The sequence below is a fragment of the Trachurus japonicus genome, chromosome 22 (genome assembly GCF_045865225.1).
Source record: "Trachurus japonicus isolate A0001 chromosome 22, Traja_1.0".
Classification (NCBI taxonomy): Eukaryota; Metazoa; Chordata; class Actinopteri; order Carangiformes; family Carangidae; genus Trachurus; species Trachurus japonicus.
This window is the reverse complement of record NC_140928.1, coordinates 8,071,061-8,086,674: the sequence shown is the minus strand read 5'-3', so window position 1 is coordinate 8,086,674 and position 15,614 is coordinate 8,071,061. Positions and strand designations below refer to the sequence as shown.

The 15,614-nt window shown below is 43.7% G+C and overlaps 1 protein-coding gene across 4 annotated transcripts in view; it reads right to left on the bottom strand.

Annotated features, from left to right (window-relative positions):
* The window catches only part of fndc3ba (fibronectin type III domain containing 3Ba), a 100,210-nt gene that overhangs the window by 44,676 nt on the left and 39,920 nt on the right, over positions 1-15,614 (bottom strand). For all 4 annotated transcript variants that reach the window (XM_085766690.1, XM_085766692.1, XM_085766693.1 and 1 more), the window contains exons 4-7: positions 9,295-9,371; positions 4,880-5,111; positions 4,566-4,737; positions 3,792-3,922 (exon numbers count right to left, since the gene is read on the bottom strand). In XM_085766690.1, the coding sequence (XP_085622816.1) occupies positions 3,792-3,922; positions 4,566-4,737; positions 4,880-5,111; positions 9,295-9,371 (612 nt within the window). The remainder of the gene's footprint in view (positions 1-3,791; positions 3,923-4,565; positions 4,738-4,879; positions 5,112-9,294; positions 9,372-15,614) is intronic.

The following is a 15,614-nucleotide window of genomic DNA, read 5'->3' as shown; positions in this document are numbered from 1 at the left end:
CCAATAAGTGAGAGACATTCAATTCCAACAGGGGTTTCCTTGTTTTAAAACATCATTCTCTTTGGCAATGAGGCAAAAATATTTAGTAACTTCTTTGGTGTAGATTCATTGTGTCAACACTGAGGATACCTGATATGTTTTCCTTTAATTTTGTTGCTAAGACAATCATGCAACTGAAAATGAACTGTAAGAAAACTCCCGAGTGGATAAAGAAAGGAAAACTACTCATACACAATTTTCATATCTGGATAATAGATGGATGCGTTTCCACAACGGCCGACCACTGTAATATCTATGACCCTTGTTATTTTCCTCATATCTCATCCAAAAGAGCCAAAATGGTGGACAGAGCAGCCACTGCTCACATCTGGTTTCTCCTGAATTCACAGCACTAGTTGGCGGTGACGTAGAAGCAAAGATGGAGGGAGGCTGAAGGGGTGCTGGTCCATCTGTTTCTGCTGAAATCCCAGTTTCCCTGAGTGAGAGACAGGATCTGCGGTGGTGATGATGCAGAGCCAACATGGAGGAACAGAGGGGACGGGGCCCACATCTGTTTCTGCTCAGCAAAACAGCTCAGTTCTGAGGAAAAAGGCCTGTAGAGCTGGCTTTACTAGGGAATGGTCACTGCGCTCGCCAAGTCAGCCTGCTGCCTTACTGGCACTGGGGCAGTAGCCACACACACCCACACACTTACACACAGACTTACACACACACACACACACACACACACAAACAAGACCAAGGGCATCAAGGGCAAAGCGTAGGCGGTGCTGTGTGTGTGTGTGTGTGGTATTCTGGGTTGGACCATACTTGGATGCACCGGGCCAAGCAGCAACTTTGTCGGAATGTTTGTACTCTGCTCTTAAAATCGCTGTCTCTCCGTCTTTCCATCTCTCTGTTCCCTGTGATGTAGGAGTTCTGCTTCTTTTCCTTTTTTTTTTTCTTTTTCTCCTTATTCTTCTTCTTTACAAACCCTCTATCCGTCTGCCTCCACTCTCATCTGTCCTTCAAACCCTGCATTCCTCTCTACTCTCTCTGCTTGCCCCCCCTGCCTCCCGCCAATCCTCTGGACCCTCATGCTCTGATTGTTTTACAGGAAGCCCAGTCACGGGGTGTTTGTGCATGAGTGTGTTTCTGTGTGTGTGTGTGTGTGTGTGTGTGTGTGTTTGTACATGTGTGTGTTGTGTGGTACATCTAGCTGACTCAGCCTGATCTCCACCCCAGTACTGAGACCCTAGCAGACCAGAACGGACACCGGACAACATGCTGACATGTTCCTGTCTGGCATGTGTGTTTTTGTTGTTCGGGTACAAAACTATGTGCAACATGAAACTGTGAAACTCACAAGCTGCGCTGTCGACCTTGCTCCACTTATCCTCCATTGGCACTCCTCTAAGATGATTCTCTGTCATGTGGCAGTCTGGTGTGTGTGTGTGTGTGTGTGTGTGTGTGTGTGTGTGTGTGTGTGTGTGTGTGTGTGTGTGTCCATGTGTGTGTACAGTATACTGTAAGAAGCTGTGCAGCCCCCCTCCCCCATGCAGCGCAGTCAAACACTGCCTCTTCTGTACGTGTATGTGTTTTGCATTTGCAGATACAGTACAGTGCAGTATATGTGTGCAAGTCTAAATGCATTTCTTGTGCATCAAAATTATCAATGAGGTATTTTTTAAGACTCAGTTCATGCAAAGCTTTCAGTGATATCTAGTCACGCAGATTGCAGTTGCAAGTTATTAAAAATCCTCCTCAAAAACAGGGCAAATATATCTGCTTTAACACCAATGCAATAACTGCTACACTGGTGTGAGAGGAATTCTGCTGCAACAGCAACAACGCAATAAAAAAGCAATATCACACTTAATCTCAATAACATCATCAGACTGCTTATTTTGTCCAAATTACAATGTCATATGATGAAAATGAAAACTTTTATGCAGAGTAACCACAACGTTTTTGTTTGTCTGTTGCTGCTTGAATTTCTACAACACGCTTTCTTCAATGCTGTGAAGAAACAGCATTGACACAGTTCAAGTAATAGCAAGCCTACCAACATGGAAGAAGTGTCAAAGACACATTAAAATATAAGTGAATAGATCTAAAAGTCCTTAAATCGCTATAGAGACCACGAGAGGCAGGTGTAAAAATTTGGGGTGATGCAACTGATTAAACAAAAACCTCTCTTGGTGTTTTTTCATCCAGGTCAACCAAACTTTACTCCCACGCATGTTTATGGACTTTGAGAAGTTTTGCAATCCAAAAGAAAAAAAGAAAAAGAAAAAAAGGGGGAAAAAACCCCGATATGCAACACAGGTCTGTCAACACAAAGGTGGAGCTCCATAACAACATGGTTATGTTCCCAAATGTTCATTTATCTTTTTATATGTCAGAATTAATTGTTCTGCTTCACACTAGTTTCAGAGAACTGTGAAACACACACACACACACACACACACCTGGCCCAGATGTAATATTTCTCTGATGTGACACCATGCTGCGGGGGGGACTAAAGTAAAGTTTTATGAGGACAGTAAATTAAAGAAAGGAGCTTGACAGCTACAATGATGGATTAGATGAATTTATGTGTCCCTCTATGTTTCCTCTGTCATCACCTCTACAGATAGCCCGCTGTGTTATGTGAGCACGTGCATGGATGAGATACACTGCTTTTTTTTTTAATAACTCACACGAACATCTGACGCGTGTCAAGAGACATGTCATTAAAGAGGAACAGACCCACAAGTGTGCATGTGTGCGCACTATTTGCACTTTTTCTTGTGCACTTTCTTTTTTTCCCTGTGTGTGATAAAGCTGAGCAGCAGTGTCTAAATCTTAAGAGCTCAAAGGTTTCCTTCATCTCAAGCAGGACTCTACAGGTATGTGACCCCCCCACCCCCTCCTTCTCTCCCTCTCTCTCAACCAACCCACCTCCCCCTCCTCCCTCCTCCTTCCCTCCTTCTCCCCCCTCCGTGGCTCAGCCTTCACCAACAAGGCCAGTATTGTAGCGAGGGGTAAAACGATAGCGCTCAGGGACGGGTTCAGCTATGTGGTTACCCAGACAACCCTTCTAACCCCCTCGCCACCCTTCCCCACCTTCCCACCTCAATCCCTCCCTCCCTCCCTCCCCTCCTCCCCCCATGGATCCCTTCATCTCAGTGAGGTTGCATTCATCCATTCATTCATTTTTTTTTTCCCCTGACTAAGTCTTTGTGAGAAAAAAAAAGAAAAAAAGACTGAGTTACTGAAAGAGAAAAACGAAAGGTGTGTTGTACCTGCAGGGGAGGGGGTGGTGGTGGAGGGTGGAGGGGGTTGGGGGTGGGCAATGAGATTGAAGAGGACAAAGCAAGTCACACAGAGACAGAGAGAGGGAGGTCAGCGAGGGTAGAAGTTATTCTTCCACAGAGAGATATGAGCTGTTTGTGTTGTGTGTTCACGACTTCACGTATCCACTATTTGGGAAATAAAAGGAAGTTTTCTCTTGGTTTTAGGAGGCACTTTCAAAAGTGAAAATAGAAAAAAGCAAATGGTAGTCTGCTTCTTTGTCTTTTACGCATTTATCCCTCTGTGCATATACTGTATGTGTGTGTCCCATGCAGGTTTTGTTTTTGGTGTGACTTACTGACCGGAGGAGGTGTTTCATACTAAAACTCCAAAAACACAACCAAATCAACGTCTGCTGCTTTCTAGAGAAACAAACAGAAAACCCCTGCTGTGGATCAGTGTCAGCGTGTGTGTGTGTGTGTGTGTGTTGGTCTCCCTTTTTTCCAGCTTTGTGGTGTTTGTTGTGCGTCTCCCACCTTGTGTGTGTGTCTCTGGTTCGCTGTTCCGTGGACTGCTGCGGAGTCGTCTCTCTGGCTTCTTCCCTCCCGGACTGCCGACGCCTCCCCCTGACCCCACCGACCCGAGCAGTGGGGCGTGTGATTTGTTGCTGCATCACAAATTAAAGTCACAACAGGACTTATTGTTACTAACGAAAAAAAATCTAAGTCAAAATTAATGCATTTTATTGCAAATTTGCTACTGGCACACATACCTCTCTCAGATTTAGTTTCAGTGTTATTAGTCCTAACTTGTAAAAAAAACAAAAAAAACACTGATTTATATATTTTTTTAGAACTTAAAGGAATAGTTCACCAAAAAATGAAATTCAGTCATACTAGTAGTTTTTTACTCCTCAAAGTACATCATAACTTTATATGAGAGTAATAGCGCCCGACGCCAGATGCACTTTGAGGAATAAAAAACTACTCCGGATTACTCATCGGCATGAGGGTGAGTCAACAATGACTGAATTTCATTTTTTGGTGAACTATTCCTTTAAGAAAGCTGACTTTTAATGAATATCGCAGTTAGGGTTTGCGGTTGTTTTTTTCTAGCTGGAGTATTTTTTCTCAGTGTTGTGATGTGATCACGTGGACGAAAACAGAAAAATTTGCAGGATTGCACCCATGTAGGCATCGCCAGTTTGACTTTCTACACTGTTATATCCTATAAAAGCTATAAAATGCCCCAAAAAACATCTTCAGAATGAAATGAGTCATATCAGAAGGACACAGAAGCAGAGTGGTCACCTGTATCCGTTGTGTGCTGGCCCCAGGCTGCCCTTATAGAGAGTGGAGGGAGGGGAGTTGAGTCGGTTCTGTCGCTCTAGTTGTCTCTGTTCTTTTATCTTTTTGGGCTGTGGCTTACTATACGTCTCCTCTCTGCCTATGTAGTTAGACATCCCATAAACTGGGATGATTTCTAGAAAGGAGAGGAGAGGAGAGGATTAATGTCAGACAAAAAAAAAATCTCAGCAAAGCATATTTTTAATTGGATTAATAATTGAACTTTTAATTCCTGTTTCTTTGGCAGCCGCCACGAAGCCCAGTCAGCGTGTCAGTACCTGGGTCGCCGTACATCGGGGGGAGGTGGTGCTGGTAGTACTGGTGTGGGGGCAGCTCTCCTGGGCTCACAGGGGGGTAGAAAGAGTGAGAGTTGGGGATGAAGTGAGGGTGAGTCAAGTAGGGGGGCAGGTGGTGTGTGGGGGACAGGGCTGGAGAGTAGGAGGGAGGGTAGCACTCTGGAGACTGGGGGGTGACCACCACCCGGCGGACCCCTGTGGTATCCTCCAGCACCTGTGGAGAGACAAATAAAGACAGTGGGTGAGAGGAATTTAACAAAATATGTGTATTCCCAGCATTTCACTGATAGCAGCTCCAGATGGAAAAAATACTCACAATTCATGTGAGGTTTGTAGTTCTCGATATGTGGTTTAAGCTCAAAGGAATTTAATTGCTTTTCAAAAGAACAGTTTGACATCATGAGAAATACATTTCTTAATTTTCTCTCTAGTGCCATCAACTGTAATAATGTCAAACTGTTTTGTTAAATTTCTACAGTCGTTTTATTCTTAGGGACATTTTAGAGATCTGCTTTGGACACAATAGTCTAGAGTATTAAAGGTATAGTTCAACATTTTGGCAAATTGACCCATTGCCATAATCGCTATAGTCATAGCAGTAGGTTCATTGCCTTTATTTGTCGTGCAAGCTATTTTTAGAACGGCAGAACAGAGCCGCGAGCTGCTGATGGGATTTCTTGGTTTCCCTCATCAAACTCATCCAACAACTCCAAAACGCTCTGGTGGACAAGTTGTGACCTGCACATTCACCACGCTATGAGATAATAACAGAACGTTACGAGACGGAGTTGTTTTAGAAGATTAAATTCAAGCAAAACCGCTGATGCGTGTTGCCTCAGGGACAGTTTTTCAGCAAGCAGTCTCTGCATTTACCTGGAAAACAAGAGCGTTTTGTAGTTTTTGGATTGTGTATTTGATGAGTTTGATGAGGGAAACCAAGAAATCCTATTAGCCTCCGTTGCGTAGCTCTGAGCAGCTCACGGCTCTGCTCCGCCATTCTAAAAACAGCTTGCACCGACAAATAAAGGTAACAAACCTACTGCTATGACTATAGCGATTATGGCAATGGGCCAATTTGCCAAAATGTTGAACTATCCCTTTAAACTGTGTGTTGTTCTGTAAGAGCAGGTGCCCTGTCTGTCAAATGGGGGGATATTTAATAAAGAAATTCATCTCGCATTTGATTGAACAAGTGCGACATTGTGCTGACAGGATGCTTTGTCCCTTGAAGCTGTGAAAACAAGCGTTGCAATGTTGTCATCAGATGGACTGCAGATTTCAATAACAACCAGTTTCAAAGACCTGGTCCAAATTAACATACGTCCCCATACATGTATTCACTTTCACATTCCTGAACTGGGACACACACACACGCACACACACACATCCCAACTATTCAGACACTTTCACAGGCCTGCATTCCAAGCAGAGAGCAAACACACACTCCCTGCAGAGAGGGGAAGTCATCTGCTGGTCCCCAACAACAACAACAAAACACACACACACACACACACACACACACACCAAATAACACTACCCCCAAAACCCCCCACTCTTACTGGGAAGCAACAGATTTGGTGCCAGAATACGACAGACAGAGAGAAAGAAGCGAGAGTATTGAAGGGGGTCAGGAGGGGAGGAAGAGGGTTACAAAACTAATCCGAGTGAGAAAAACTAAGAGAGGGGGAGAAGAAGAGGAGGAGGAGGAGGAGGAGGAGGAAGAGGAGCCCCCCTATCTGCCCCTCATCCCACTTGTCTGCTGCAGCAGGGAAAAACAGAGTGTTTACAGGAAACAGGGGCAAAGTCCCTTCTGCATGAGTACATGTGGACCCGACCTACAAACCCACACAACATTTACTGGCAAGCAGATGCACAAACACACACACACACACACACACACACACACATGACACACACATTTATTCCAGATAGTACAAACTGGAAAGGGGGCTACAAACATGCGCACACACACACACCCACACACACAGTCACGGTCACAATCTGTTTCTTCTACAGAAAAGAGCAGTAAGACTTATTCATAAGGGAGGCAACAGAGAACCCTCAAATAGATTTTTTATTTCTGCAGGTTTATTGAAAGTGGCCGATCGAATAGATCTTCAGACCTTAAAAATAATGTATAAAGCAAAGAACAGATCATTACCAGAACATTTACAGAACTTGTTCAAGCTGGAGGAAGAGGATAACAGACTGAAGCTTGATTTTAAACATACATTTGCAAGGCTAAGCTTAAAACAAATGTGTATTTATGTTGCAGGTGTAAAATATGGCATTCACAAAGCAAGGAACTGAAAAGTTGTATAAGTATATCTCAGTTAAAGAAAATGTGTGGTGTCCACGGCTATTTTGCTTGTTTGTTTTTTTGTTATTATTATATGTTTCATCATCTTTCATTTTTTAGTAGTATAAGTTTTTCTTCATCCTGCTCCTTTTCGTTTATGGTGACTATGTGTACATTATGTAAATATGTGCAACCATGTGTAGTATACCATGAATGGAATAAATCAAAATGAAATGAAGCTAACCAGCACAAACCAATGAGGAAAACAAACAAACACACACACGCACGCACAGACACACACATGCAAAACCCATCTGTCAGTGCAGAACTCTCTCCACCATGGTAGTACTCTTTCTCCATCAACTCTCGGCCCTCACCCCCAAAAAACCCCTGCCCACCCAGTGCCTGTCTCCTCAAACAGGCTTGTTTATGTAAGAATGACAGTGTTTCCCGCTCATACTTGGCCCAGTTCCAATTAATACACACACACACACACACACACACACACACACACACACACACACACCACACACACACACACACACCACACACACACACACACACACACACACACACACACACACACACACACACACACACACACACACACACACACACACACACACACACACACACACAAACACAAACACACACCTACGGCGAGCCAATGACCTGACTTCCATTGGCACCGGAGCACAATCTCACCACTGCATGCACACACACCACAGATGTATCTGTAACCCTACACTTGTGAGGACAGTCCATTTACTTGTGTTGATTCACTCACCACCAGCCACCCACGCACACACGGGCAAACACGGGCACACACACACACCACTAACATGTCAAACCTTAACTTCAACCAACTCATAATGTTAAACCAAAACCAAAAATTACACTGCAAAAACTCAAAATCTTACCAAGAAAATTTGTCTTATTTCTAGTCAAAATGTTATTTCTAGACAAAACAAATCAGATTATACACAAAATAAGACTCGTAACATTAAAAATTAGCTTGTTTTTAGACACTTTTTTACTTCTTTCAAGCATATTTTCATTTGAAATAAGTAGAAAAATCTGATAGTGGAGCAAGTTTTTCTTTCTGTGAGTGAAAATTTGTTTGAAACAAGTGAAAATTATCTAAAAACAAGTTAATTTTTAGGTGATGAGTCTTATTTTATGTGGAAAGAGATTAGTTTTGACTAGAAATGAGACATTTTGCAAGTAATAAGACACATATTTTGGGGAAGATTTTAAGTTTTTGCAGTGTATGTATAAAACAAATTTAAAAAAGATTGACTTTAGGGGTTTGTTGTTGTTATTCTGTCCTTGTGAGGACACTCACTGATATGTATGAGAAAGTCTGAGAAACAAAAACCTCCCAACTCCCACAATTCAGCACATTCCTGCTCAGTCTCTGTTGGCAGAGGAGGCTGCCTTGGACACTTGACTTTCTATAGACGACAATGGTTAGGATCAGTCTAATGCCTGGTGCATCGCTCTCTGTGTGGTTTGATGGAGGCGAGCGTCCCACAAATAGCCGGCCTTCCATCATATTAATGCTCACCATTCTTTAATAATGACCACTTGACCCACTTATGATAGTTCTTCAACAGACATAAACACTGTTCTGCTCTAGCACCTCAAACTCCATCAGTCATCTCCCTCTAAGATTTGTTTCATCTTTGCAGCTTTTTTTTTTTTTTTTTTTTTTTGGCTGTAAACACATCATTTTGATTCCATTTTCCTTCATTCAATTTCAGGAATTTTCCAGAAACAAGCATCAGTGTGCAGCCAATTAAATAAAAGACTGAATATATTTTTGTCGTCTGAGAAGGCAGTAAATCACAACACATATTTCATGCTTTTTAATAAGAAAAATGTGATTTTAAGAGTCAATACTACATCACATGTCGGATTAAGAAACTCTTTTTTGACTAGAAAACTGGCTAATTCATTCACTAATTAAATGCAGTTGCACGCTCGCTCGTGTTGGTCTCCCTCTGTGTGCGACTCCCACACAACACGAGTACATGATGAAAAAACAACAAGAACTGTCTAGAGAGTATCAGACTCAAGAAAAAACACACAAACTAACCTGTGAGATGTATCCCGGGGGGACGTGGATGGGGGGGATTGACCCATTCGGGGACATCATGGGAACCTCAGCAGGACCTAAAAAGGAGAGGAAAGGAGAGACCAGTTAATGGTTTGTTTATTTATTCAACCAGGTAAATCTTTATTTATGTAATGTCAATCAACAGAACACATGCAGGGAAGAGATGGGCAACACAGATGTGTGGCAGTGGATTTTACAGTGGCTGTTTCTCCTGTGGGTCAGCGAAAGGTTAATTAATCGTGTAAGGCTGGAGGCTGAGCTTATTATATATCATGGGGATATTATCTGAGTGTTGCTTTATCCTTAGATACTTCTTCCACAAGCGTCCTGCTGTATGGACAGACGATCTAATGAAATAAACCAGCTGCTTTCAAAAGGAGACGTTGTTCCCGTACAAACCCACCTGCACGACCCCGAAAAAAGAAAAAAAGAAGCATATCTCAATGTAAGCCAGTCTTTTCCTCCAATATCTGGCAGGCGGACTGGAAGCAGCAGGAGGTGATGATGTCTACGCTCAACAAGCATCATGATAGACGCACGTATACGGGGGCACAAAAGAAAAGAAAAACCTCTGCCCTCAAGGAGAAGCAGGAAAATCTAATAGAATTAGCAGATTGATAATGATGTTGACTTTTCCACTGTCCGCAGCCCCCACTCCCCCACTCCCACCCACCCTAAAACTCTCCACCGCCACCACCATCCCACTCTCTCCCCCTCTCTCTTCCTCCGTCTCTGTGTGATGGAGGTCTGCGGCTGGTAAAGTCATTGGGACCCCGTTGGGACAGCTGGAGGCAGACCTGGCTTTAGAATAAATCATGCTGTGTACACACACACACACACACACACACACGGAGGCCCTCACTACCTCCGAACACACATGGAAGAACGAAGGAGCACTAATCATTTCTGTCCATGTAGACACCGGTCAGATTCTTAAACCTGGGTTCCTCCTTTAAAGGGTCACTTCACCCAAATTATAAAACATCCAGTGATGTATAGAATATGTTTTTCTCTCTCTCTCTTTCTGTAATTTAGGTGAACTGACCCTTAAACACCTGCTTTCATCTCTTCCTCCCTCTTCCTCTCACTCTCTCTATGTCCACCTATCCTTATGTCTCTCCTGCTGTTACTCACTTCATCCTGCTTTCTCCATCCTTCCATCCCCATCTCCAGGAATTCCTCCCTTCTTTTCACCTATTACTCACATCCTTCACTCCCTCCTTTCATTTCACACATTACTCACCTCATCCCTCCCTTCCTTCAATCCTTGCTTCATCCTTTCCCTGTTCCCCAAATTAGGGCTGCAACTAACGATTATTTTCGTTATCGATTAATCTGACGATTTAAACGATTAATCGATTAGTTGTTGAAAAATGTCAATCAGTGTTTTCCAAAGCACAAGATGACATCGTCAAATGTCTTGATTTGTCCACAAACCAAAGAGAGACTCAGTTTATTGTCATAAAGGAACAAAGAAACCAGAAATATTCATATTTAAGAAACTGAAATCAGAGAATTTTGACTTTTTTTCTTTAAAAACTATTACTCAATTATCAAAATAGTTGACGATTCATTTAATAATCGATTATTGTTCGATTAATTGTTGCAGCTCTATCCACAAATCATTCTCTTCCACTCTCGATGACCCTCCTCGCATAATCATCCCCTTCATCCCTCGCATCCATCTCCCTTCACTGACCTCTCATCAGCCAGACAGGTAAGAGTACAGTAAACACACACACACACGCAACCGCCGCATACACACATAAACACACAACCTGAGCAAAGTCTACAGTGTTGTGCTTGTGTGTGTACTGAGTAAGTCACAGGTATGAAGAGACAGACCTCTCTCAGTCCTGTCTGCTCCCCTACCATGGAGACTATGAGGGATATGAAAGTCCTCATTGAGTAGAAGGTCACAGCATGAGGAGAACACACACACATGCACACACACACATACATAGACACACACACACACACACAGAACTCCTCTAAATCTCTTTCCATCACTGCTCATAGCACACTTTCCCTCTTGCTCACACAAAGTCTCAAATAGACGCTCTCTCTCTCTCTCTCTCTCTGTATCTCAGTTGCCCCCTCTCTCACAAACACACACACACACACACACACACTCTTGGCAAACAGACGTGTGTTTGGACAGTCTCTGCTGCCTCTGTGCTCTTCACTCAGCAAACAGCAGCATTCCTTTGCTCACACACACACACACACACACACACACACACACACACATGCACACACATACACACAAAGTGAACATTCCCATCCCTGGCCCCCAGGACTGGACCCAACAGGCCCAACTACCCCCCTCCCTCACCCCCCAACCCTCAACCCCTCCCCAAAATACAAGACACTCTTTGTCCTGGAACCCTTCACACTCACACACTGCTGTAAGTCATACAGCATCAGACTGACGGCCATTTAGAAAGAGGCTCAGGATAATCAAGCAGTTGTACATGTGCGTTTGAGTGGTTGTAATTGTGTCCGTGTGTGTGTGTGTGTGTGTGTGTGTGTGTGTGTGTGTCGGTGTGCACGTGCACATATAAGTCAGTCAGCAGCGCGGTGCTCCATCCACACTTGGTGGTAACGTCACTCACTCTCTGGTCTTTCCTCTCCGCTTTGCCCTTTAAGCACCGCAAATAGAGTCACGACTTCCTCTGCCTAATCCTGCAGGAATCCCAGACAACAGAGCGAAACCCCACCGACCGGCTGCACTCCCCTCCTCTCTCCTCCTCCTCCTCCTCCTTCCGTTTCTCATCTTCCATCTGTTGCTTCTTCCGCTTCCGACTGTCACGGAGGTCGGGGTCAGAGGTCAATTATGAGGCCGAATTCATGCATGTGAAGTGACGTCACTGGAGCACTACCTGAGCCACTGAGGGACATCAGCATGTGGAGGATATTAGCAGCTGCAGCAAAGAGACCGTGTATCACATGAAGCCTGATGTATTGATCACGAAGTGGATGACACCTGTTGCTCTAGTAGACACTGCCTGTATATGTATATGTATATGTATATGTTATGTATGTGTGCATATTAGCATGAATCTGTAGCTGTATTGTATCATAATGACATCATTCATTTATATTGCATTTTATAGATTCGCATTAGAATAAAAGACAGTGAATTAAAAATGTTTGCACAGAATATTTCCAAAATACTGTGCTGTATGTCATATTATTGCGACTAATGTAATATCATTTTTTCTTTTGACTTTCAAATGAATAACTTTCTAATCTTCTTTTGATGTTGTCATATATCATGTATCGTATTAGCAAAGCTGATGAAAACAGCAAAGTCAGAGTGCACAGAGTTTACTCAGACAGGCACGGGGTAGTATTTGGCCTGATGCTAGTCCCTGCAGTGTTGAAATGTGTTTTTGCTTGTTTAAAAAGAAAACTGCTGCCACTTTGGTGATTTGATTTGGACCGTTTCCTATGTGAAGCCACGACACGTTCACTCGACAAGATTTCAGTTTGTGCTGAGACAAGCAGCGATCGATGTTTGTGAAGTAATAGATTACCAATGTTCAATAGCTCCTTCAAATTTCACTGCCTTGAACTTTAGGAATAGGTTTTGCTGCTATCTGTTTCTACTAAACACTCCTGTTGCAGAGGTCACTGGAATAAATCGAAGGTCAGATGTGCGTCCATCTGAGAGTCTGGGACATGTGCACAGATTTGTTTGAGAGCAGACAGAGCACAACACTGGGGTGGGGAGCATCTCCACACTTATAACGCACATAATGTCTCACCAACAAGTTTACTTCTTGTTAAAACCTACACAAATGTATGTTATAGTCAATGGTAAACATCCTGTCTTACACTAAACCAACCTCTCTCTCTCTCATAGACACACAATCTTTAAGATTGGCATTAAAACCTACTATCCTGAAGAGTCCAGCTGCGTGTACATACGTTCACACATACACAAACAGAGGAGATGACGCAACGTTTCATCAGATGTTTCCCATGATACAGCTGTCAGAGACAGCTGCGACGAAGGGGGCCCCCAAAGCACAAGACACACACTCAGACACACAAAGAGCCTTGGCCTCACACACGCCCCAATTACTTATATCTGTAATAATGCATACACAACTTATGCACACTGCATTAACACACACGCAGCTATCAATCATGCAGCTATGACAGTGAGAGTGTGCACCGAAGGCTCATTCTCTATGTGTAAGCTCAGTAACTATCAGACTGAAGCAGCACAACACTTTCTCTCCTTCCCCTCATCTCAGCCGCGCACATGTGGTCGCCACATTGAAAGGAAACACACAGACCCTCTTGGGAAAAGCATGTGTGCATGTGCGTATGTGTGTGTGGCGTTGGTGTCAGACCAAAGGAGCCTGTTTGTGAGCTGACCTACATACAAAACAACTAGACTCAGATGGATTTCCCAAAAACACACTGAAGAAAAAAAAAAAAGAAAAAAAAGATAGCGTTACTAGATTGACAGATTTTGGAGAAAAAAACTTTCAAAGTGCAACACACAACCACATACAGACACACATAGACAGACAAAGACACACAATCTATGTATATCCTATATCGGAGCCCCATGGAAGCAGCTGTCTCGTTTAGATGGGAATTGCGGTGCGAGTGTGTGTGTGTGTGTGTTTGTGTGTGTGTGTGTGTGTGTGCACACGCATCTGTGCGTGGTATGTGTGTCTGGGTCAGTTGTGACGTGGCGTTGCCTGGAAGTTATGTAAGCATCAGCAGGGTAATGTTATCTGTCCTCGGAGATCCAAGAGCAAGACACTCCCACGACAGCTTCCTCTACTGCCTGGCCAATACACACACACACACACACACACACACACATACACACAGAGACACACACTGCAGAGAGCATGACCTATTGTCATATCTAAGTTATAAAAATGAAACAAATCCACATAGATGGTTTACGTTACAGATATAGCTACAAGAAGCTGTGGGAGACAAAAGGAGACATGGAACGATAGAGGGGAACAGAATGTGGGGCATGATGGGAAATGTAGTGAAAAATAGAGAGGAGAGAGTGTGCTGCAGCAGGAAATGTGGGAGACAGACAACTTTTAAAATAGCACAGTCCTGTGTATACTGTATACTCATCCCGGAGTGGTGCGAAACATGTGATGCTACAAACACACACGCAGCTTGCACACAAACACACACGCACGCACGCACACTCACTCTAAAGAGCCCTCTGGTTACATCTCCGGTGACTCTAAGCCCGGCGGACATTTTTCCCGTGGGCAGGGTGAGGTTCAGTGATGGAGGAGGAAGTCAGGACTTCCTGACCTGCCCTGCCCTCAGCGGCGGCACTGACACTCTGCAGAGTCACACAGACACTGGCACACACACACATGCACACATGCACACACAGCTGATGGGGTGGACTTTCATCCAGCACACATGCACATAATGAAACGCACCACTGATCCTGATCTGTTGGTCATAATCTGTAATGTGAGCCGGCTGTTGACTTTCTGAGGAATGTAAATCATAAGATTAGGAGTTGCTATGTTTGAACACTGGCTCTTACTGTACAGCATATACACCGTAATGCGTGTGTGTATGTGTGTGTATGTGTGTGCGTGTGTGTGGGTGCACACGCAGGTATGTGTAAGCACATTCCTCTGGACGAGTGTGCCCCTCAGCTTTTAGCCTCCCAGCTCCAGCTTGCATAACAGTGTCATAAGAGAACAAAGAGAAAGTTATGCCCGATGATGAAACTATCAATGTCATAATGACTTCATCGCCTCCTGACATCAGTATGTGTTAAAGAGCTGAAGAAGAAACCAGACTATGAGGCTTGTAAAGCCAGGGGTTGTGTTTTACTAGCCCGCTGACTTATAGGCTCATATTTCAAGTTCGGTCGCCTCCATATAGATCACAAAAAAATGAAAATAATGAGCCTTTTGCAACAACAATGACAGTGGAGGAAAAGTTTCCAGCCCTGTTTGTGCAAAATCGCAGCTCCAAGCCAGATCCTGTATGGGGTCTGATGGCAGGGAGGTTCGCTGCCAAACAGAATTGCCAGACTTGTGCACTTAAGTCTTCAGTTCCATCTCTGGTTGTTTGCCCAGAGGCAGTAGCAGTGGTTGTGATCTCTGTCCCCGGCTGGCGAGTGGATTAAATCCCATTATAACCTTCTTCTGATTCCTCACATCCCTCACTGTCTCTATGAAGAAAAATTACCACTGAGAATAAAAAGGACATACTTGTAGCTCATGTCATATACTTGTCATTCCACATGCCCAGTCCACATCTTGGCATACAGCGGATTC